Raw genomic sequence first — 21,887 nt, 5'->3', positions numbered from 1 at the left:
GTAATAGTTATTAAGGCTCCTTCCCTAAGTAAATAGGTGATTTGCTGAGACCTTAAGAAAGAGGAGAATTCGGACTCATCCCTGTAAAGTGCGTAACATGGATAGCTCTTGTCATTTGCTATTTCTTTGTTAAATGTTTTGATTACATTTTAAAGTAAGGAGTAGCACGGTGATCTCCAACTCCTGAAGTCCTTACTGTTTCCACTCAACCATTACTCAGACAAATCATTTACTTAAGCCAGAGGCTTTTGTCTTAGTAATGAATCGAGGTTTTAGTTCTAAATTGTCCATTCTTTCTCCCCTCTTGTCCCCTCCTCGTTCTCCCACTCCCCATGTGTTCTGCAAACAGGATTTTAAATACAAGGTTTGAAGTTAAACTGTTTTGTTTACTTTTTCTTCAAGAAAATTTTTGCTAAGGGGGTGGAGAGAAGCTCAAAAAATTTATTAGCAAGTTTATTTTATTTAAAACCATAAATGTTGGCAATGAGGACTGCATATTTGGCAATGGCAATTAAAGGTTACAAATATGATATTGCTTGTGTTAGTGCTGTGCAAAGCTAGAATTGGGGGGGCAGACTTTTTTTCACTCCAGCGTCTTTATTGACTGTAGTGACAATTAGTAAGGTGATAAAGTTTTGGTAAAATCCTGGCTTTTGTAAACTGAATTAATAAAGGCAGTGGTGAGCTGGAGCTGGTTCACACTGGTTCGTTTGAACCAGTTGTTAACCCGCTTCCCTGTAAGGGGGTGCTGCGGCTTTGATGGGCTCCGGCCAGGAAGTGATGTAATTCCTCCTCTGGCTGCCGGGGGCGCGATCCCTGCTGCCCCCCCCCCCGGGCCCTGGGCCTCCCGCTGCTGCCTGGTGGTCTCCGGCTGCTCTGCTTGGCCTGGGCTGTGTCTGGCTGCTCCGAGCAGCTCTCCCTGTGAGTGCCCGCCACCCTGCCCGCAGCCAGCCCCTGTCTCCAGCCAGCCCCTGCTGCACCCCCTGCCCTGTCTCCAGCCAACCCTTGCCGCACCCCCCTGCGGCCCTGCCTGAAGCCCGTCAGCCCCACACACCGCTGTCTCCAGCCAATCCCTGCTCACCCCCTAACCTGCTCGCAGCCAGCCCCGCACTATCTGCCTCCAGCTAGCCCTGCCCCACGCCCCTTTCTGCAGCCAGCCTCAAGTCTACTGGTGCCATGCAGTGCCCAGGGCAGTATCCCTGCACACCTGCTTCAATGAGGGGGGCAGGGAGCAGCTGGGACCCACACATGTGCACACCCTAGGGTGACCAGACAGCAAGTGTGAAAGTCAGGATGGGAGTACGGGGTAATAGGAGCCTATTTAAGAAAAAGACCCAAAAATCAGGACATCTGGTCACCCTAGCACACTCCCAGGGAGTGGCAGGGACCCACACGTGTGAAATGGAGCTCATTTCTAGTTCAGGCCCATTTTTTAAAAAACGAACTTTAGGTGGGGTTAACATACATCCGTATTCTCCCAGACACGTCAGGCTTCTTGGTTCTTAAATTGCCTTCTGGGAAAATACGGACGTATGGTAACCCTATTGGTACAAAAAATACATACTGTGGCACATCCCTTAAATCAGAACTTTTTATAGGGAACCAGCTGTTAAGATTTTGGCAGCTCATCACTGAATAAAGGTAATGTGAATATCTAGAAGACTAATATATTGAGGTTGTTGTAACATTATGTATTTCAGCCTCTCCTCCATCCCAAGAGGCCCTTAGAAAAGATGCGTTCAATTAAGAGGAAAGTGACTGCTATAATTGAAACTATAGAGTTGACAATCTCCTCTTCAAGCAACAGTAGTGTTATCCCTGTATTTACTCTTAATGTATATGGCAGTCTTTGAGCCAGGTCCCCCTTGCATACTCTAAGGGGACTTTGTCCTTCCTTTTGAACAGATGTGTGACCTCTTGTTCATGATCTCTTGAATGGAAACTGTCAGTGGACCAGGTCTTAGGCAGTCATGCCTAGTGGTTGGAGTCTGAATGCCAGAGCCAAGGGTTGAGGCAGAGATAGAATCAGGAATGAGAGCTGAGGATTGGAATTGCATTACCAAGAGTAAAGGAAGGCAGGAGCAGGACTGGTTCTGAGGTAGAAGAAAGGCTAGAACAGGATGGGAACATGGCCGAGTGCAAGGCAGGATCTGGGCTGAAGCAGTGGAGGAGCAAGGCTTGGAGAGACGAACACAGGGAGGCAGAGAGTCCATAGCCATGTGCACGTGCGTTGAACAGCCAGTGAGCTGCTGCTAGGTTTAAGAAGTGGCCTGCTGGCTTCCTCAGCCAATCAGGCAGGCTAGTCCATCGGGCAGCCTAGCTAACTCATTAGGGCATCATATGTACTGAGGAGGTGCCACTGAGAGCCTTACTCTGAATAGAGACCTTGTATGCTTTATATTGTTTTACATAGCTCAAAGGAGGCATAGCAGGACTTCGAATAAGACTTAACCAGACCTTTGCTAGCCTGTCTGCCAGTAAGTACTGTAACTACTGAATTCTTTTCTGTAGCAACAAAATAAGTCCAGGTACCTTAGTTAAAAGAAATCCCTCCATTATCTTTGGCCAGACTGGTGTGAGGCTCGACACTATAAGTTTTTCCATCTGCACACCATACCATGGCATTGAAGTGCTTCACATCTTTATTCTCTGCCATGCATGCAATGACTGCAAAACGTGTAACTTGCTACATGGTGGAGGATTGCTCAGATACCAACAGCTAGGGGTCTGGTCTGGGCGGTGTCACATAATGATAATATTCCGGAGATGAAAATTTCAGTTTCCTCTAAATAAGGTGGAAGAACTTCCTTTACATATTATATAGAATGCTAAATAATGGCCATTCAGCAACAAAAACTGTTTCAATAACTGTAAGACCACACATTTAAAATATCCCTTCTACCTGTGGATTAGGTTCCTAGACTTTGGGATATTTGCATGTATGACCATGCATCTGTTTTAGGCTGCAAATAATGGATCCCCATTTAAAAGTGTAGCTACAGTATAAAAGCTGACATGCTGATTCAGAACTGAAAAACAGCAGCTGAATCTTTTGAATACTCCTAATTATTCTTTTCTGTCAGTGGGAATATAGTCTACATATATATTCACCTTCCTAAGTGTTTAAATATATTTCCTACCCATGGACTAAGAAAACACAATTGGAATTGATTATGTAATGAAGTTTCTCCCCCTCCCCCCCGTAGCTATACTAAATAGAAAACACAATGTTAAGAAAGAAACTTTTTTCTATGGATGAGGCATTTGATGATGTTACAGGCTATAAAGTACCTGTCACCAAAACTTAACTTTTTTTCGCAAAACATGTATAGGCACATACATGATATTTGCAGAGACTTCGGCTTTTGTTGATACACCAACATTCATAATTATGTGTGAATTATAATTTTCTGAAGACAAGCGTGCATGGGTTTAGAACTACAAACATCTCTGTGTGTTAAGCTTATATGAATGCATAAATGCATAGTGCCAATGTTAGTTATTTCTGCTGATAAATATTCAGGAAGTCCTCAAAAATGGTCGGGGTTGATTTTTAGTAGGGCCTCAACTTGGCTATCCCTTGTGTGAACCCAGACCTGTGCATGCATTTCTTGACTTCCGCCTCCCTGCCCCCAGTGAAAATTCTATCACCTGCATGGACAAAGGGTAGAATCTTTCCACTGGAAATGTGAGTATTAGTGCACTGAAAATAGTCAGATTATAAAGCTTTCAGATACCTCATTTTGGGACATACATGTGTCCCTTTAATTATGCCAATCCTCTTTTACAACTGCTGCACATGGAGCACTTGTCTAGAGGCTGATAAAGTGCAGATGCTGCCTATTGAAGCACTAGATGGCACTTCATTATTACTTGCTAGAGAGTGTGCTTATTAATAAAATAACAGTAATAAAGACCATTTTTTTTCAAATTTAGATGCCTACATAAAAGTACACAAGTACTAAGTGAAGCATCTTTGGGCACCAGAATTTTTAAAAATGAACCCACAACTTTTTTTCTCTAGATTTGGTGTGTCTGCTGGTCTGACTAGAAAATAACCTAGCAGATTTCTCCCAAACTCAGGCTGTTCTGAAAGATATTGCCTAAGGATACCAAACAAACTCTATGATGTTTAAGCAAATAATCCATATCAAGTTAAATCTCGGTGGCAATAAGTAACTTGAGAAATCTGTAATCTGCTGTAAACTTTTCTCTTGCCGTGCCTGCAAAATATACAGTTTTAATGGATGTACATGTTTCTTTATAGACAGGTGGTTGTGGTTTGCTACATCTTGAAAGAACCACTTTGTTAGACTATACAGGTATAGATGCCGTTTTCTTTTATTGTGCCATGTGCTGCACAGTAGTAGGTGCTGTAAAATAATGCATAGACCTCAATATTAACTGAATAAATTAATAGTTCCTTTCATTTCCTTTCAGTATATCAGCTGGCAGTTGAATGGGCAGGAGTTTTGAAACCCATAGAACTTTTCAGATTTAGTAATCTCATCATGAACAAGAACACCGGTACCCTACATGTCAGGAGTAAAAGTGTAAGTAGGAGCCTTTATTTTCACCTTTCTATTTGTTTTTATACATGTTCTCATTCCTAATGTTTTGCCATCATCTTGCGTATTTTTTTGGTAGCCTATGGAACAAAGTAACTTTACCATTGTGAAAACACCTGTGATAAGACCTCTGTTAACCTTCTCCAATTCTCTTACTTAGTGCTATCTAAACTGTACAGAGCTCAGATTATTTTGGTAGCTCTAAGAGTTCTTTTGAATAAGAACTTTTTCCAGAAAGAATTATGTGCATTAATATTCAGAAGTATGGGAAGTTTCCTGAGCATTCATGAAACAGTCAGCTGGTATGTTCCCAGGAGGTATACAGGTCAAAAAGGAAGAAAAAATGTTGTGAACTTGCAAGTAAAGTGATCTCTTCAGTACATGCATAACTGTGTGAAAAGGCAGATGTTCAGATTAGACTTGATCTGCAAATATTTATGATGTGCCCAGCACTTTAGGCAGCATGGGAGTTGATAATGCTTTTTACAGCATTGTACAGTAAATACTTCTATGTGAACAGTGATAATATGCCAATACTGTACATATGTGTTTGGATGATGAGGCATGCTTTACTTTCTCATCCTTTATTTTTTTTGTTTTGTTTTTAGCTTTATCCCTCTTGTATCTTTCTCATAATATTCAAGACTACTAATGAAATATAGAATATCTTCTGAACCCATATCTTTTTTTAAAGACCGTAACAGAACAATAGTAACATGCAGTATTTAGAGACCTCTGCATCAGTGATTTTGCCTGTCAGGGATGGAAGATAGCTGACTTTCTAATATAGTGCTTGTATGTGAGGCTTCAGAATGTGCCCTTTTCTTTAATCAGCCAAGTGTATTTAAGGGACCACCTACTGAATGGAGATGTGGAAGGGAAGTCACCAGAAGTCATATCATCAGAACAAATGAAGGCAGTCACATTTCCCTAGATGTTCACTCTTAATTACTTGTCCCTCTCAGATAATTTTTTTTCTCTTTCTGTAATGTTGCCATTTTAAATTTTAACGGAATAAATCTGAATGAATATATTCATAGAGGAAAAAAGCAGGAGTTTGGTAATCCTTCTAGTTAGTGTGCCGTGTTCATTCATTTCATAACTAGTTTAATGTAGCTTTTCTGGGAAGTCAACAAAACAGGCTGTTACCACTATTTGATTGAAGGAGGACATGCAGAAATTCTAAGGCTGTGTGAAAGAACCACTATAACATTAAATCTTGAAACTTGAGGTTCTCTAATATTAGTTTAATGAGATTTGACCAAATTTTGGTCAAAGACCTGAAGAATTTCTATTTCTCATGTAAGTAGAACTGTTTTAGAGCAAAAGTATGTCAGCTTTCTTTCAAACTATGATCATACTTTGGTACAAAAACATCTGTCATTTAAATTTTGGGAAAGGTGAAATTTTGAAAGCTTTGTGAACATTACTATTGTATTGAAACATTCACGAAACTTTTGCCCTGCAGAATGGTCTCCGCTATTCTTCCTATTAATGTAAAATCGTAGTACATCCTGCCATGTGAACAGTATCTAAATCCTGCCGTCTTGCAGCTATTAATTTTCTTCTAAGTGGGCACACTTTGTCTATTACTATTTAAGTAATGAATGAAAAGAATCAACAGAAGCTGTGACCTTTGAGAGATTATTTTAAGCAAAAATGTAGCTGCTTGTTTTTGTTTCCCTTGCACATTTCTAGTGGAAAAGAAATTTTTTTTAAAAAATACAATGTTCTGTTTTAACAAGAATGGCTTTGGGAAAGCATTTCATTATATTTGTTGGGTACAGCCAAAGGTTTTGTCTATTCACTGATGCTGACAATAGACTTTCCGCAACTTCTGCTCTTGTCAGTTTGATTGAACTGGGGTTATCAGGGTTACCCACAGGCTTCCAAATGTCACTCTTAGACCAAATATTTTATTGTGTAATAAGGAGCTGCAAATGCATAACAAAAAGTGCCTCCAATTAATTAAATGAGATTTAAGAGGAGGATTATCACCTCAGTGAGAGGAGAAAATGGCATTTATCATTTTTAGGTCATCATCTTTTTTATCAGAGATAGGTTTTTGTGATTCTAGGATTTCAGCTTCATCTGTAGTCCTTATCTTGTATCATTGGCTTCAGAATGTCATTGCACATATATTAGCCTGTAAAGAAGAGAATCCTCCTTGTGTGTGTCTGGAATGTTTTTGTTTTTGCTTTTCTACCAAATGTTGATTGTGAATCTAGCCTAAAAATGCTTTAAAGCTTATTTGTTCTACTACTTTGCCTGGCTTGCCTCACATCTCTGTCTGTAGAATAATACAAATTAGAGATAGAAAAGACATTGATCACCTTTTCAGTCACTCTTCTCATACAATATTTGAGTGATCTGTCCAAAGCAGCTTAAAATTACTCAAGTTATGGTGCTTCTGTCATTTCCCAAATTCACAGTCCGTTTTGATCAATTTTATGGCCAGAGCATTTTAAAATTGGTCAATTTCACATTTTCAGATGTTTACATCTGAAATATCACGGTGGTGTAACTGTGGGGGTCCCAACCCAAAAGGGGGTTGTGGGGGGGTCACAAAACTGATATGGGGGGTTGTGGAATTGACACCCTCACTTCTGCACTGCCTTCAGAGATGGGCTCTGAAGCGTGAGCAGCCGTAGAACTTCTTGCATCTGGGGGAAATTCCCAGAGGTGGAGGTGGGTCTGATCTCCTCTGTGCTGCTGGGAGAGCCCCCACTGGGGGGGCTTCTAGCTGCTAGTCCTGGTGGGGCTGGGGAGGGACAGGCTTCCCTTTCCCCTGCATGGCTACTGGGAGCCTTCAGAGCTGGCAATAGTCATGGAGCTTCCTGCAGTTGGGTCTGATTTCCCTCCCCCACCCCACCCGCCGAGAGCAGCTGTGCAGGGAAACCTCACTACTAGCTGTAATGGGCAAATGCTGGTGCATGCTCATATAGCATCTAGATATGTCAGCAGCAGACTGCATGTAAAGTCCTAGAAGTGCTCCAAAAGCTTTTTCAACCCACAAAAAATCACATAAAAGGAATCGTTTCGACAGCATATCAAGATTCTGGTGAAACAATAGATCAGAATTTTGCCAAACTTCACAGAATGGCTGACTCATGCATCAAATCTTAAAGATGAACTTATTGGTGATAGATTAGGGACAAAGGATGGAGGAGTTGGATGACAATGCTCAGCGAGACCTCACAAACTCTACCAAGAGTTATAGACATGTGCAAAGCTAGAGAACAAATTCACATCCAAATGCAGAGCATAAATGGAGCAGACTACAGATTATTTAACCAACCAACACAGGAAAATCTTGAAAATTTTGGGGAAAATACACCAAAATGTATTCAAAAGCAAATGCACAAACACAAAGCAGAGGTGATAAACAAAATACCAAGGAAGACAGAACAGTTTGCAAACAACTGACTCGCTCCAAATTAAAAAGAGTGATCCAGACCTGTGGGGGAGCTCTGTGTAGCTCAAAAGCTTGCCTCTTTCATCAACAGACATTGGTCCAATAAAAGATATTGCCTCACCCACCCTGACTCTGTAACACCCTGGGACCAACACGTCTACAAAAACACTGCAAATAAGTGAAAATTGTTTATCCAAATTACTTAGGGCTAGATTGTCATAGTCCTTAACAGGCTATGCAGGGGAGTAACAAGGAAGTAAAAACTTCCTTTACTCTCCTGCTCAATTCTACTCAGTTTTTATCTTGCAGTGACCAGGACAGCTAACCTGATGCTCCCCTCTGAGTGAGTGGTCAGAGTGAGAAGACCCCCGGCTTTGCTTCCTCTGCTTATCAGCCAGAGTGATAAGCTGCTCCATGAAAAGGGGTAAGGTAATTATTGTTTCCCCCGGAACAAGAGGGGAAACAGAAGAGGAATTTTGACCGAGTCACAATTCAATCCCTGGAATACTCCTGGGACAATGTAGCTATGTAAATTTACAATCTAGCCATAAGTAAATACTTATAAAAATTGATACATTAGCAGATGTGAATGATTCACCTACATATTTTCAATAGAGATTCATAATGAATAGTTTGACCAGCTCTAGTTTTGAATTATTTCAAAGTCTGATTCCTCCCTCATTCTCATTCTTGAGAAATAATTGCCAGTGATTTGGTAGGTTCATTAGCTAACTTCCTTAACTATAAGGACTGAAAAACCCTGTATCCCAAGAACAGATTGCATTGCTTGCGGCTCATATGCTGTCCCTTCCCCCAACACCTAACCCCAAACACACTGCAGTTTGGAGAGAATCAAATTGACAGGGAAAAAGCAGTGCCTCACTGTGATTAACTGCAGGGGACACTGAGGTGCCCCTTCATCTGTGAAGCCACCCCTCCCCCCTTTTGTCAGTTTCTGTGAATGAGGGGCAGCAGACACATTTTCAGCAGCATGCGCTCATACTTAGAACAGCAGCTGATGAACAGGAAATGGCTGGGAAAAATACGTGTGTTTTCCCTGAAGCAACTTTAACTCCTTTTGCATGTCCTCTGACTCTTCCACAGAGGCAGCCAGGGGCTGGCAGCCTACAACCTCAATAGGAATATTGCCTGAGTAAGGATGGCAGGATTTGATGCATGATAAATTGATATTTAAAGTCTCTGTCAGACAGGAACTTTTAAGTGCTTTCATTGCATTGCCATGTGTACATCGCAATTTCCTTTACAGTGAAGTTCATCTTTGCAGGGAAAAAATTATAGCGAAAGGCTTTTTTGAGGAAGCAGTTGAGATCTAGTTCAAGTTTCTTTCCTCCAGCTCTGCCTTGGATCCTCTTCAATCTGTCTTCCACCTTCTCCAAACTATGGCAATTGCTCTCACTAAGGTGTAGCCTGGGACTAATTTAGGATGCAAAGTGCACCTGTCACAAAGCACAGGTTCTTGATTCATGCGACTGCTCAGAATTAATTAAGAAAATGAGATTGTTGACGAAACATGCAGAAACCTTGAGCTTCAATTAACATAAATATAATTGAAATAATAGAAAAATCAGTATATGTAAGAATAAGTATAGTCAAGTGGTTTCCTGCATTGTTCATACTTACAATCTTGCATGGCACACACTTACAGCCTTATGGAGACCATCCAAAACAAAGATGCAAGAAAGAGTCAGTGGAGCATACCACAAAAGGAAGGTGCTGGGCAAGGTTTCCTACCTGGTTGCCCCTTGTCATGCTCTTAGAGTCCCAACTAGAGATGAGCGTGACAGCCTCTTTTCCCATTTCACCCGTATACATCCAGGACCACATATGATTGAGTGTCAGCCCTCTATTCATATTTGATATTCCAGGAGACCAGTTTTAGGGTTCCAGTTGTCCATATGTGATATTCTGGTTGACCATAATTACACTTCTGACAGTTAACCCAACCATTCATGTCAGTCCTTTTCCCAATAGCTTTGATATGTCAGTGTGGTAGGCTCTTATTGCAAAAAGCTCTTAAGATGCTACTCTGTTTGTGGTTTATCTGTTAGTAGAGCAATACTTAATGTAAATATCACAGAATATCTATAGCCAAATTTTATAACCTTCGGTCAAGCACATAATACTCATGCTAGCTTAAACCAACTGCCAACTTCTACAAGGCCTCACTCAAAACCCTTAACACCTAATGTTTATTACCTATAGCCAAACCTACTTTTAATACATGTATTTTGGTTCTGCTACTTCTTGTTACAGCTTCAATAACTTCAATTATTATTTCCAAAAGCATGCTTAGCAGATGGATTATATTTTACCCAAAACTATAGACCCTATAAGATCAGGTCAGGGGTCAACAAAGGTAACCAACTATCTTTTCCTGGCTGAATATCAGTACCTATTCTCCATCCTCTTGATCTTTGATCGCTAATATTTTTGATGCTGTCAATCACTCACTCTTTCTTAAAAGCTTCTCCTCTTATGGCTTTCATGACTCCATCTCCTGGTTTAGCTACTACCTCTCATTGTTCCTTCAACATATGTTAGTAGGTCTTCTTCCTTCCCTATCCATGTCTCCATGTAATTCCCACATTACTTCATCTTTTACCCCCTCCATCCTTTTTTCACCAATTCATGAGGCTTTAACTACTATCTTTACATTGGTAACTCTCAGATCTGCCCTTATGCCTGTCTCATTTCAGCCTCTTTCTCTGATGTGCTGCCCTGTATGCCTCAATGCCAATGTAAATTTAACTTGGCCAAAACTGAGTTCCTGGTCTTTCCTCCAAAACCATCTTCTTTCCACTCACCGTCTCTGTCATGGATGACATCATTGGTATTTGTTTTTCATTACAGTAGTGTCTAGAGGACCTAACTGAAATTGGGAGTACTATTATGCTAGGCTCTATACAAACACATATTAAGAGACTGGCCTTGCCCAATAGGTCAGTGGCAGAGCTAGGAATAGAAATACAGTCTCCTGACCACTTGATGACATTGTCATCCCATCAGTCTAACAGTTATGCTTTTTCTTTCTGTCCAGAGAGCCAAAACATCATCATCATTTCCCATCTTTATCATTGGAACCTTCTTCTAGCTGCTTTGACACAAGTATCATTCCACTCTAAACAATCCAAATTCCACAGTCTCCCTTGCCCATTGTTTTGACTATATCATTCCCCAAGAGAAGCTTGCCCTAACTTCCCTGTTTCATTGCATCAAGTTTCAGTTGGTGGCCTTCACTTCCATGACCTTTCTCATCACTGTCCCTTCCTACTTTTCCTCTCTTGTCAATCCATTAGTCAACCAGCCTTGTCGCACATTCTTCCATGTTTTTCCTCACATATGAGACACCCTCCTTGAAGTAATTCATATGGTGCCTGTGCTCCTGATCTCTCCCTCCCTTTAAAATTTAAGGATTTAAAGTTTTTAAGTCCTTCCTTGAGATCAACCTTTTACCTGAGACCCATAAGAAACTGGATGACACCCATTGACTACAGTGAGGAGCATATGGCATGGGCTTGATTTGCAGTAGTTGGGTGCGGGGAGTAAATAATGTTGTTGTTGTTAAACTTGCTTGCATCCCTCTCCCCCACCATCATATGTCACTTGTCATTTTAAATTGTAATAACAGAATCCTAGAATCATAGATATGTAGGACTGGAAGGGACATTGAGAGGTCCTTTAGTCCTGCTTTGAATTCAGGGGACTGGACTAAGTAGTATCTAAATCATACCTGACAGGCATTTGTCTAAAATGCTCTTAAAAATCTCCAAAGACAGAGATTCCACAACCTCATAGGCAATTTATTCCAGTGCTCAATTACCCTGACAGTTTGGAAGATTTTCCTAATGTCCAACCTAAACTGCCCTTGCTGCAATTTAAGCCCATTGCTTCAGAGGTTAAAGAGAACAGTTTTTCTCCCTCCTCCTTGTAACAACCTTTTATGTACTTGAAAACTTTTATCATTCTCTCCACCCTCAGTCTTCTATTCTCCAGACTAAATAAATCCAGTTTTTTCAAACTTCCCACATAGATCATGTTTTCTAGACCTTTAATCATTTTTTGTTGCTCTTCCCTGGACTTTTCCCAATTTGTCCACATCTTTCCCGGAATGTGGCACCCAGAACTAGACACAATACTCCAGTTGACTCCTAATCAGCCTGGAATAGAGCAGAGAAATTACTTCTCTTGCTTACAACATTCCTGCTAATACACCCCAGAATGCTGTTTGCACACATGCGCTCTCTCTCACGCTCGCTTGCTCTCTCTCGCTCTTTTTTTTTTTTTAAACAACAGTGTTACACTCTTGACTTGTATTTAGCTTGTAATCCATTCTGATCCCCAGATCCCTTTCTGCAGTACTTCTTCTTAGGCAGTCATTTCCCATTTTGCATGTGTGCAACTGATTGTTCCTTCCTAAGTGAAGTACTTTGCATTTGTTCTTATTGTCCTACCTCCAAAGCACTTGCAACCCCTCCCAGCTTGGTTTTGTCCACAAATTTATAAGTGTACTCTCTGTCATTATCTAAATAATTGATGAAGATATAGAACAGAACCAGACCCAGGACTGATCCATTCAGGACCCCACTCAATATGCCCTTCCTGCTTGACTGTGAACCACTGATAACTAATCTTTGGGAATGGTTTTCAAACTAGTTATGCCCCCACCTTATAATAGCTCCATCTAGGGCAATCTCTTCAGGGTAAGGGATACGTTTTATAGATTGTGCAATGGCTAGATCAGTGGCCTCTGAGCTGATCAAATCCTCAGCACTATTGCAATATATATGTTTGTCACCTTCGGTAGACAGCTGCTACCAGTCTTCTTGATTCAGGTTGTAGTCTAATGGGCCACACTTACTCCTGTGAGTCAGCAGTAATTAAGTGGCAGCTCCCTGCAGAGTTTCAATACCTGCTAATAGAGTGGCCACTGGAGGATCTTGTTACAAGTGGACGTATTTCATTCATAACAATGGGATATTGTGACTTAAATGCTAAATTGTGGCTTTAGTCTGTACTCTGGTTAGGCAGCCTCTCCACTCAAAAATTTAATCAAGTTCAAATTCTATTTTGGGTAACTAACTGAATTAGCTATTGTGATGGTGACTAGTCAGTGGGGATGAGGGTTAGCATTGTCACCAAACTTTCTTGGTGTGTGTATAAACCTGGCTGAATTGGGTAGTGAAGCTAAGCCCATAGAAAGGAGGTGAGGCAGTGTTGTATGTATGCCTTAATTAAGGTGCAGCCTAAACTCTGGTGTCTGTGGTAGAGCCTGGCTCTGCCTCCTCTGCAGCTGTCTCCTGTGGGGTTTCTAGCATTAGTCTCCAGTGTTGTAGCCTGATGGTTCTTCGATGCTGGGAGTGTACAGGCAGAGTTTGTGTCTGACCACTTTGCACAATGGGATGAAAATAGAATACAGCTGTTTGTATCTTGATGCCTCCTCTCCACCCTCTATGCTGCAATGCAGGACTAGACACAAGCTGTCCCAAAACTTTCATATGAAAAGTAAATATTCTCTACAATTAGCTTTCAACGTGGAGCTGAAAGACATGCAGATCAGGTGTCTGCACTGGCTAAAAACCATATTAAATGCCCAAAGAAATTGTTAACACCAATTCAAGGTAGCCCAGTTAATGCCTTGTGCCATTACATAATGTAGAGAGTAGCTAAACTTAAATCTCCAAAAACTATGAAGTTGTGCTTGAGTTACGCAGTGTTTTGGACTGCACTGTTGGAAATGAAGAGCTCTAGCAATGCAAATGTAAACCTCGGAAACCAGGAAATACACAGATTATAAAGTACATGCCCCTCTGCAACACAGCCTTAACTGTGCTCCCTGCAGCTGTTAATACCAACAGGAATGGTCAAGTGAAGATGGTGAAAACATTAACAAATTACCAAGGGAAGTGATGCATTGTCCATCTCTTGATGTCTTCAAATCAAGAATGAATGCCTTTCTAGAAGATGCACCTTAGTCAAACACAAGTTGTTGTGCTCAATACAGGCATAACTTGTTGAAATTCTATTGCCTGTATGATATAGGTGGTCAGACAACGTGATATAATGATCCCCTCTGCCTTTAAAATCCATGAATCTATAATTAGATATGAGGAAGGATCAAAAGAATGTGCCATTGTTTGTGCTCTGTTCCACAGATTTGAATTGCAGTGTTCAGCTGTGCACTTCAGCTGTGTTAGATGGCAGAGGGATTAGTTGGAGCAGCTTGGCAGAGCTGTGACTACGATGTGGGGAGAGGTGCATGTGTACCTTGAGGGATCAGATATACATAATTCAGACTGAATTTTGTAGTCTGTTTTGGTAGAGGTGTGCAAGAGCGTTGTTTTGCCATGGGGATTGTCAGCAATCTGGTGGCATACATGGCTGTGATCTCCAGGGTATAGTAAGAGGTAAGCGAGGGCAATACGGTATTGCAGAAGGAATCCTCGGGTCAAGGTTGAAGGGCTGGTAACAGCAAGTCTGGGGTGAGTTGTTTGGAGATGGCTCAATATTTGAGTGGTAGGCTGTTCTTGTTTTCTACGCCTAAACTCAAGTTCTGCCTCAGCAAAGAGAAGACATTAGACTTTGTTCTACAGTGCTCGTGTGTTCTGTTCCCAAAGTGTCCAGTAGTACCTGTAAGGAGAGAGTGCTGGGGTGTTGTTCAGTGAGGATATGATATCCTCTACCCCATAAGACAGACTGTACCCCATGTTTACCACTTTTATATGGTTATGATATGTTTTGTATAAAGTATGCCTTGAGGTATCATTTGAAAACTCATAATTAACTGAACATCATTGTCCTGTTAAAATGTGTGTATCAACATTGTATATGCCAGTGATGGGCAACAACATGGGGGGTGGGGCTCAGGTGAGCAGCTGGGGGTGTCCCATTTTCTCTTTGGGAAATATGGTCATCCTGTCTAACTGTCAGTTCAAGGTCAACATGCTAAAACAGAGCTCTTAAGCTATTGCCCCCCTCTATCTCATTTTTTAATCATTGTGAACATCACCACCATCCTGCCTATCACTCAAGTTTGTAACCTGGGCATCATCTTCAACAGGAACTCTCTTGATTCTCACATCCAAATCATGCCTATTCTTTCTGCATAACATATCTAAAATATGGTCTGTCCTATCCCTCCATATGGCTAAAACTCTAGTCAAGGCTTTCATCATCTCAATTACTGCAGCATCCTTCGCTATCTGACACATGCAGCCCTGCCCCACTCATATCCCACTCAGAATGTTGCTGCAAAGATTATTTTCTTCGCTCATCACTTTGCTCAAGATATCCCTCTCTTTGCATCCCTCCATCGTCTCCCCTTCTATATTGTATCAAATACAAGTTGTTTGTCTTCCTTTTCAAGGCCCTTCATAACATACCTCCACCCTACCTACCATCCCTTTCAGTATCAAGAGTTTGACTCCCAAATTTGATTGGCCCATGATGTCAGCCTCCGTCACCCAATTGTTAAATTTTCAGTTGGGCACCTTTGTGCTTTCTCTATGCTGCCCCCCTTTCGTGGAAAGTGCTCCATATAAACATCTGCAAAGGCCTTTGTTTTTTTTTTCCTTTAAAATTCTTCACTGTTGTGATGCCTACAAAAAAACCTAACAACACTTAAGCTACTGGTGTGCTGAAACCACCACTCATTACACTGACCAATATATTTTCATGGTTGCCTTGTACTCCCCTGGCTGTCTGTGTTCATCACTTGTCTCTCATCTTATATTTAGATTGTAGTTTTGTTTGGGTGAGGGACTGCCTTCTCATTTTGTGTTTGTACAGCACCTAACACAATAGCAATACAAATAGTAATCAGGAACTGGGAAGAGGATGCAGGAAGAGTGCAGGGACTAGCATGGAGTTAGTGGGGACATGTTTTGAAGGGATAGAGACATAGGGTTCATGGATATGGAGACTTGGGGGGAGAGAATTCCCCTCAGCCCCATTGCATGGGTCTGACCCCTCATTTCCACCCTTCATCGCATGGTTCTAGCATCCCCATACTCCTATTCCCTGCCTCTTTTCCACCTGAAATGCTCAGATTCCCCCGCCACCTCCCCACTGCTTTGACACTGCTTCCTAGTTGAATGCCTCCACCATTCACTTCATCACTTTTGCTGCTTCAAGCCCACACAGCAGGATCAACCTTTTTCTTTTATCACTCTTATACCCTGGTAAGCTTGGCAGGGCCATGCTGAGGAGGGAAGGTGATGGGGCCCTGACTACTGTATTTATCAGCTGTAAGTGGAAAGGGGCTGGGGCAGGAGAATGGAGATGCAGAGACTCTTCCCCTAATGGGGGCATAGAGTATGGGCTCTACCTGTCCACCTGCCACATAGGCTGCTGAGAGAGGTGTGAAGTGGCCCAGGCTCTCAATGAGATGATCTCAGATGAATGAGAGCAGCCCATGGAGATATATGTAGCCCAAAACAATAGCTCTGAGAGCTACAAACTGCTCCATTCTTCTCAGTGGGTGTTTGCATCTTCCCTTCCAGGGTTTCAGCATTTGTGGGTCAGTCCCACACACTGTTCCTCACCCTGGTCTCAGCACTGTTTGCTCGGTGCATGCTCCAGGTATGCATGTTCTTAGCTTCCAACTACAATCTCAGTGCTGTGTACTACATCAGGCACAAACATGCCCATTCCAAGCTCCCTGCCTCTTTTCAGCTCTGTATACCTGTGCCATGGTTGGAGCAAGCTCACTCCAAGCTCTCCGTCTTGCTTTCATCAATGTGGTGTTGTATTAATTTAGATGGACTGTATTGGCCCAAAGAGCTAGTCAAAGGTGTTAACATAACCCAGTCACTGCTTCAACATTAAACAGTGTTAACCAAGGTTCAGGGTTTGGTATACAGAGACCTCAGCCCAGCAAACATACCATAAAATGCTTTTAATCCTTTACTAAATATACAGAGAAGGAAAAACTGAGCATGTGAAATGCAAAATATTAAGCAAGGCTTTCATTTCAACAACATTCCTTGTTCTTTCCCTTTAGCTGGAGATAGTCTTTAGAAAGAAAACCCGTCTTGTTTCCACAGTCTCTTAGATGGTACCAAAGATGGTAATACCTGTTCTTTTGGGGGGACAGAGAAGAAGGTAGTTGAAATGGGCTGGAACTATTGTTGTAGTCCACTCCCATATATAGATGAAACAACATAAACACAACCACAAGGGAAAAGAAAAGATGGAAAATGCAGCTTTTATCTCGAGTATTGACTCTCACTTGGGACCTCACTGCTGGAAAAACAAAGGCACAGCATGCAGTCTTATCTGTCTGCATTGGGCATTGCTTTTAGCAGCTTTTCTGGTCACAGGCTTACAGCAGTATTACAAAATACTCAGTTTTGGCTAACTAACTAGACAGGAAGCAAAAGGAGAAGGCTAGGAAGGAGAAAAAATAAGATGAGGAAGGACAAGGACACAGGGCAGAGGAAGACAGACTCACTTCTCAGGCGGTGGTTGAGATTGAGCCAATACTAGTAGAGGTGGTGATGTCATCTGGGTCCATCTCTCTGGCCCGGTCCAGTCAGGACATGTCTCAGGATTAGGATGAAGAAGTTCCAGGGTCCCCAGGTGATGGGGTGTGGTAGCCATGATGGTGAAGCTCATTCCTTCTCCTTCTTTCAGTCAGCTAGTGTGTAGCAATCACCAGCTTTTCTCCTGCTGATTTTCATCTCAAAAATCTCTTTTTAAAAAATGAACTCCAACAAGGAATACTGGGTGGAATAGTCCATCCCCTCATTACTTTGTCTTCCAATTAAGCTAATTTCTGACAAATCAGTTTTGGTTCCCTGATATCTGAACCCCCAATGCTCTTATTTAGCAGGTATGATTTTAACACAGTCCTGGACCTTGAGTAATATTAGCTGGCCTCTTTGTTTGGGGCTAATTTAGTCTCTTTCACTTTTGCATTTTCCCAACAACACTTGTTGTTATAGGTTACTGTGACATCTTATGAACTTACAGTACTTACTTTTTACACTTGAGCTAAAAAATAGAGTAAATGTTTAGGTCTAGTTATCACAACAGCAGGGAGATATTTTGAAAGAGGGACAAAAGTGGGAGTAGGAATGTGGGGAGATTTGTGGGGCAGAGTTAAAGCCCAGACTGCACAGCTGAGACCCCTTTCTTTTCTGCCCACCTCCTGCGCTACTGTTCTGGCATCGTCTTTACCACTAGAAGGGCGGAATGATAAGCCTGGTGCCCCTTCTCAGCTGCTGGAGGCAGCATGGGAAAAATGGGAAGTTCTGGCTTCTTTTCCCTGAATAGGGACCAGTGAAATGAAAGGGAGCCATGGAACCCTCTCCCTTTGCCTGATGGAGTAGCCATGGTGAGAGAATTGTGGGGGAAGGGCACAAATAATTCCACTTCCCTTCCCCACAAAATGTCCTCAGATTGGAAGGTGCCCGTATGGTTCTGTTTTGTCACCAATTCTGGCCTCTGAGATCACCAAGATCCCTTCGAGGATGATTATTATTTGTCAAAGGATCATAGAAAAACTACTTTTTTTTGGAAACAATCATTGAACTGGGTTTTCAAAGACAGAGTTTGAATGATCCTGTATGCTATCAAGGGTCATTGTCTAAGGGTGTTTTGGTTCCTCAGTAACTGTGCCACAGCTCAGTCTGAAGGATGACACATTCATAGATTCCAAAGCCTGAAGGAACCCTTCTGATTGAGTCTGATCTCCTGTATAACACAGGCTGTAGAACTTCCCCCAAATAATTCTTAGAATATAGGAAAACATCCCATCTGGATTTAAAAATGGTCAGTGATGCAGAATCTACCAAGACTCTCGGTAAATTGTTCCAATATTTAATAAATCTGTCAAATTATGCCTTATTTCCAGTCTGAATTTGTCTCGATTCAACTTCCAGCCATTGGAGCATGTTATACCTTTATCTGCTAGATTAAAGAGACAATTATTAAATATTTATTCCTCATGAAGAGTCATAGATTGTAATCAGCTCCCCTTATCCTTCTCTTTAAGCTAAGTAGATTGAGCTCCTTGAATCCGTCACTGTATAAATCATGTTTTCTAATCCTTTAATCATTCTCATGCTCTTCTCTGAACTGTCTACAATTCATCAACATTTTTGAATTATGGGTCCCAGAACTGGACCCAGTATTCCAGCAGAGTTGCACCAGTGTCAAATAGAGGTAAAATATCCTCTCTACTCCTGTTCGATTCCCCTGTGTATGCATCCCAAAATCACACTAGCTCTTTGGCCACAGCATCATATTGAGTGCTCATTCCAGCTAATTATCCACCATGCTCCCCAAATCTTTTTCAGAGTCATTGTTTCCCAGGATAGAGTCCCCTATCCTTTTAAGTGTGGCCTGTGTTCTATGTTCCCAGATGTATACATTTACATTTAGCTGTATCGAAGTGCATGTTTGGTTGCACCTAGTTTACCAAGCAATCCAGATCATTCTGAATCAGTGACATGTTCTCTTCGTTATTTACCACTCCCCCAGTTTTTGTGGGGTTTTGGTAAACAAAGGGGCAGAGCCCTGATCTATACCCTCCCCCCGACCAGATCTGCTCCAGCCTCTGGTATTCCACAGCTCTACACCAAAGAAGTTAGTTATAAGAATCTGAAAATGTTATCAGTTTCTTATGTTAGGGTAGCTGTGTATCAGGAACTACTTGAGCAAGTTACCCAGTAATTTGCTTTCTTTGATCATTCACAGTTCTGTTGTTCAGAAATCCAAAAACTCCCCACCCCTTATTGAACTGGTAGGTTTTTTCCCCTAAATTTTGTACTGGATTTGTCCTCTTGGAGAGTCGTCTGCTTAATGTCTGAGGACTTCTGCCTAGAAGATGTCATTTTTGCCCACAGGCAGTATGTTGTTGTCCCAGCGTGGAAGGCATCATGCATAAATAAAGACCCATTTCATTTTTAAGAAGTGCTTCTGTGCTAAAGTACCATGCTTACAAGAAACAGAATAAATGTTAAGATTATTATGTTTTTATTATAGCAACTTCAAATTTCAATATGAGGCTATGGAGAAAAGAGTTCTAGTGAAAAGTAGGTGCCTTCATCTTATAGAAGACTTTTCACATTTATGTATCCAGGGTACCTGAAAAATTCAGTCTATCCTTTTGTCTCTTCGTATAACAAAAGCATTACAATCTCTCAGTAGGCTTGAAATCCAGTAGTTTAGCTCATCTGTATGTCCGTAAGTAGAGCAGGGCAAATTTTTTCAGACTGAACTTTTTCACCAAAAAATGAAGATTTGGGTCAAGCAAAACATTTCACAAATTCATGTTGAATTCATTGAATTGTATCAGTCAATACAAAACCAAAAATGGAGGGCGGGGAGCAGACCCCCAAATAAACAAAACTTTATTTTTTCAATTCAAAACAACTTTTCATTTTGAAACTTCAGTTTCATAAACTTTTTTAAAAGCTCAAACAAAACATTTTGTTTAACCTAAAACAATAGTTTTGTGTTTTTCAGAACAGCCACTGAACAAAAAAACCCCAATTATTTGCACAACTCTATCAATAACGCATTTCATGTATTCAATATCTGTCCCAGGGTAGACCTTCAGCACTGAAGGGAGAAGTGAACACCAACGCTCTGCACTTTGGAGTTCCCATCTCAGACCCTGACCTCAGGCAGAAGGCTGGATTTGCTTCTCAAATTATTCTGCCTTCCTAAGACTATTTCCTAACCCTAAGAGTGAGCAAGTAAGACCATTCTCATGGATAGAGTGACAGCAAATCCTTCCAACGCACTGACATTCTAGTCTTTGAATCCTTTTCCTCTTCAGAGCAGAAGAAAAGAAATGCCTTTAACCTCAACAGGGTGTTTGTGTTGTCTGTTTGTTATGGCAAGATAAAGTAGTGAGTAGTGGAATTAGTTACTTTTAAATATATAACAGGTATGTTTTTAAGTGGAAAGGTCAAAAGTTTTATTTTATGTATTGTGACAAAGCTCCGACTTTGTCTTAGTGGGTTCTGTGCTTCCAGGTGGATTACGCTAGCTTCAGAGGCTCACTGTGACCCTCTGTGTAGCCCTTCTCTCTCTAGAGGCAAGAGTTACAGCCTACTGAGCCATTTTCATCATAAGCCAGCAAGGGAGGTGGGAAGAAGCAACCCTTTCTCACACAGTCTCTGTTGTCTCAAGTCTCTGTGATTAATCGTGGAGAGTGGGGAAGGGCGGGGAGCCTGGTTTCGCCCTCTACTCCAGGCTCCAGCCCAGGGATCCTAATAGTAGCAGCTATTGGTAGCTGACTTTTTGAAACAGGACGAGTACAATTCCCTGGGCCGCTTCCTCACAGCAGCCCCCACTTCCTCAATATCTATTTCACTCTTACCTCAGGGCCTCCTTCCTTGTGCCTGATAGGGTTTGTACTGCCCAGTTTCTCCAGCAGCACAGCTTCCTCCTACAGCTCCTGACACACTCCACACTGACTAATTGGGAGGCTTTTAACCAGTTCCAGACAGCCCTTGATTGGCTTCAGGTGTCCCAATCAACCTACCTATCTCCGCTGCTTTCTAGAAGGACCTTAATTGGCCCCAGGTGTCTTGATTAACCTGGAGCAAATGCCATATGGTTACCATGGTACCAGGGATTTGTTTAGCCTGAGGTTAACATACCTGTTCCTCTCTACTTTCCTATAGCCATCTGGCCTTGCCCCATGACAGTATGGGTTTCGACAATGGGAACAGATATGTAATGTTCTGATTGAGGGGACCATTGTTCAGGAGTTATAATTTTTTTAGGCCTCTTTTAAGAAGTTGGACTTCAGAAGACAGTTCCACTGGAATTTTCTGGCCACTTCTGTACCCATAAGCTAGTTAATCAAAGAATTCTTTGTCAGAAATTCCTCATGGATTCATAAATAGTTAAGGAATAGAGCTAGATGA

General features: G+C 41.6%; 1 protein-coding gene across 1 annotated transcript in view; it reads left to right on the top strand.

The window, feature by feature from the left end:
* Positions 1 to 21,887, top strand: part of PDE4D (phosphodiesterase 4D) — a 1,077,829-nt gene that overhangs the window by 121,167 nt on the left and 934,775 nt on the right. Inside the window, exon 2 of the mRNA XM_050946931.1 lies at positions 4,441 to 4,553. Within this exon, the coding sequence (XP_050802888.1) occupies positions 4,512 to 4,553 (42 nt within the window). The 5' untranslated portion in view covers positions 4,441 to 4,511. The remainder of the gene's footprint in view (positions 1 to 4,440; positions 4,554 to 21,887) is intronic.

The sequence above is a fragment of the Gopherus flavomarginatus genome, chromosome 3, assembly GCF_025201925.1.
Source record: "Gopherus flavomarginatus isolate rGopFla2 chromosome 3, rGopFla2.mat.asm, whole genome shotgun sequence".
NCBI classification, from domain to species: domain Eukaryota; kingdom Metazoa; phylum Chordata; order Testudines; family Testudinidae; genus Gopherus; species Gopherus flavomarginatus.
This window is presented reverse-complemented; position numbering and strand designations above follow the sequence as displayed.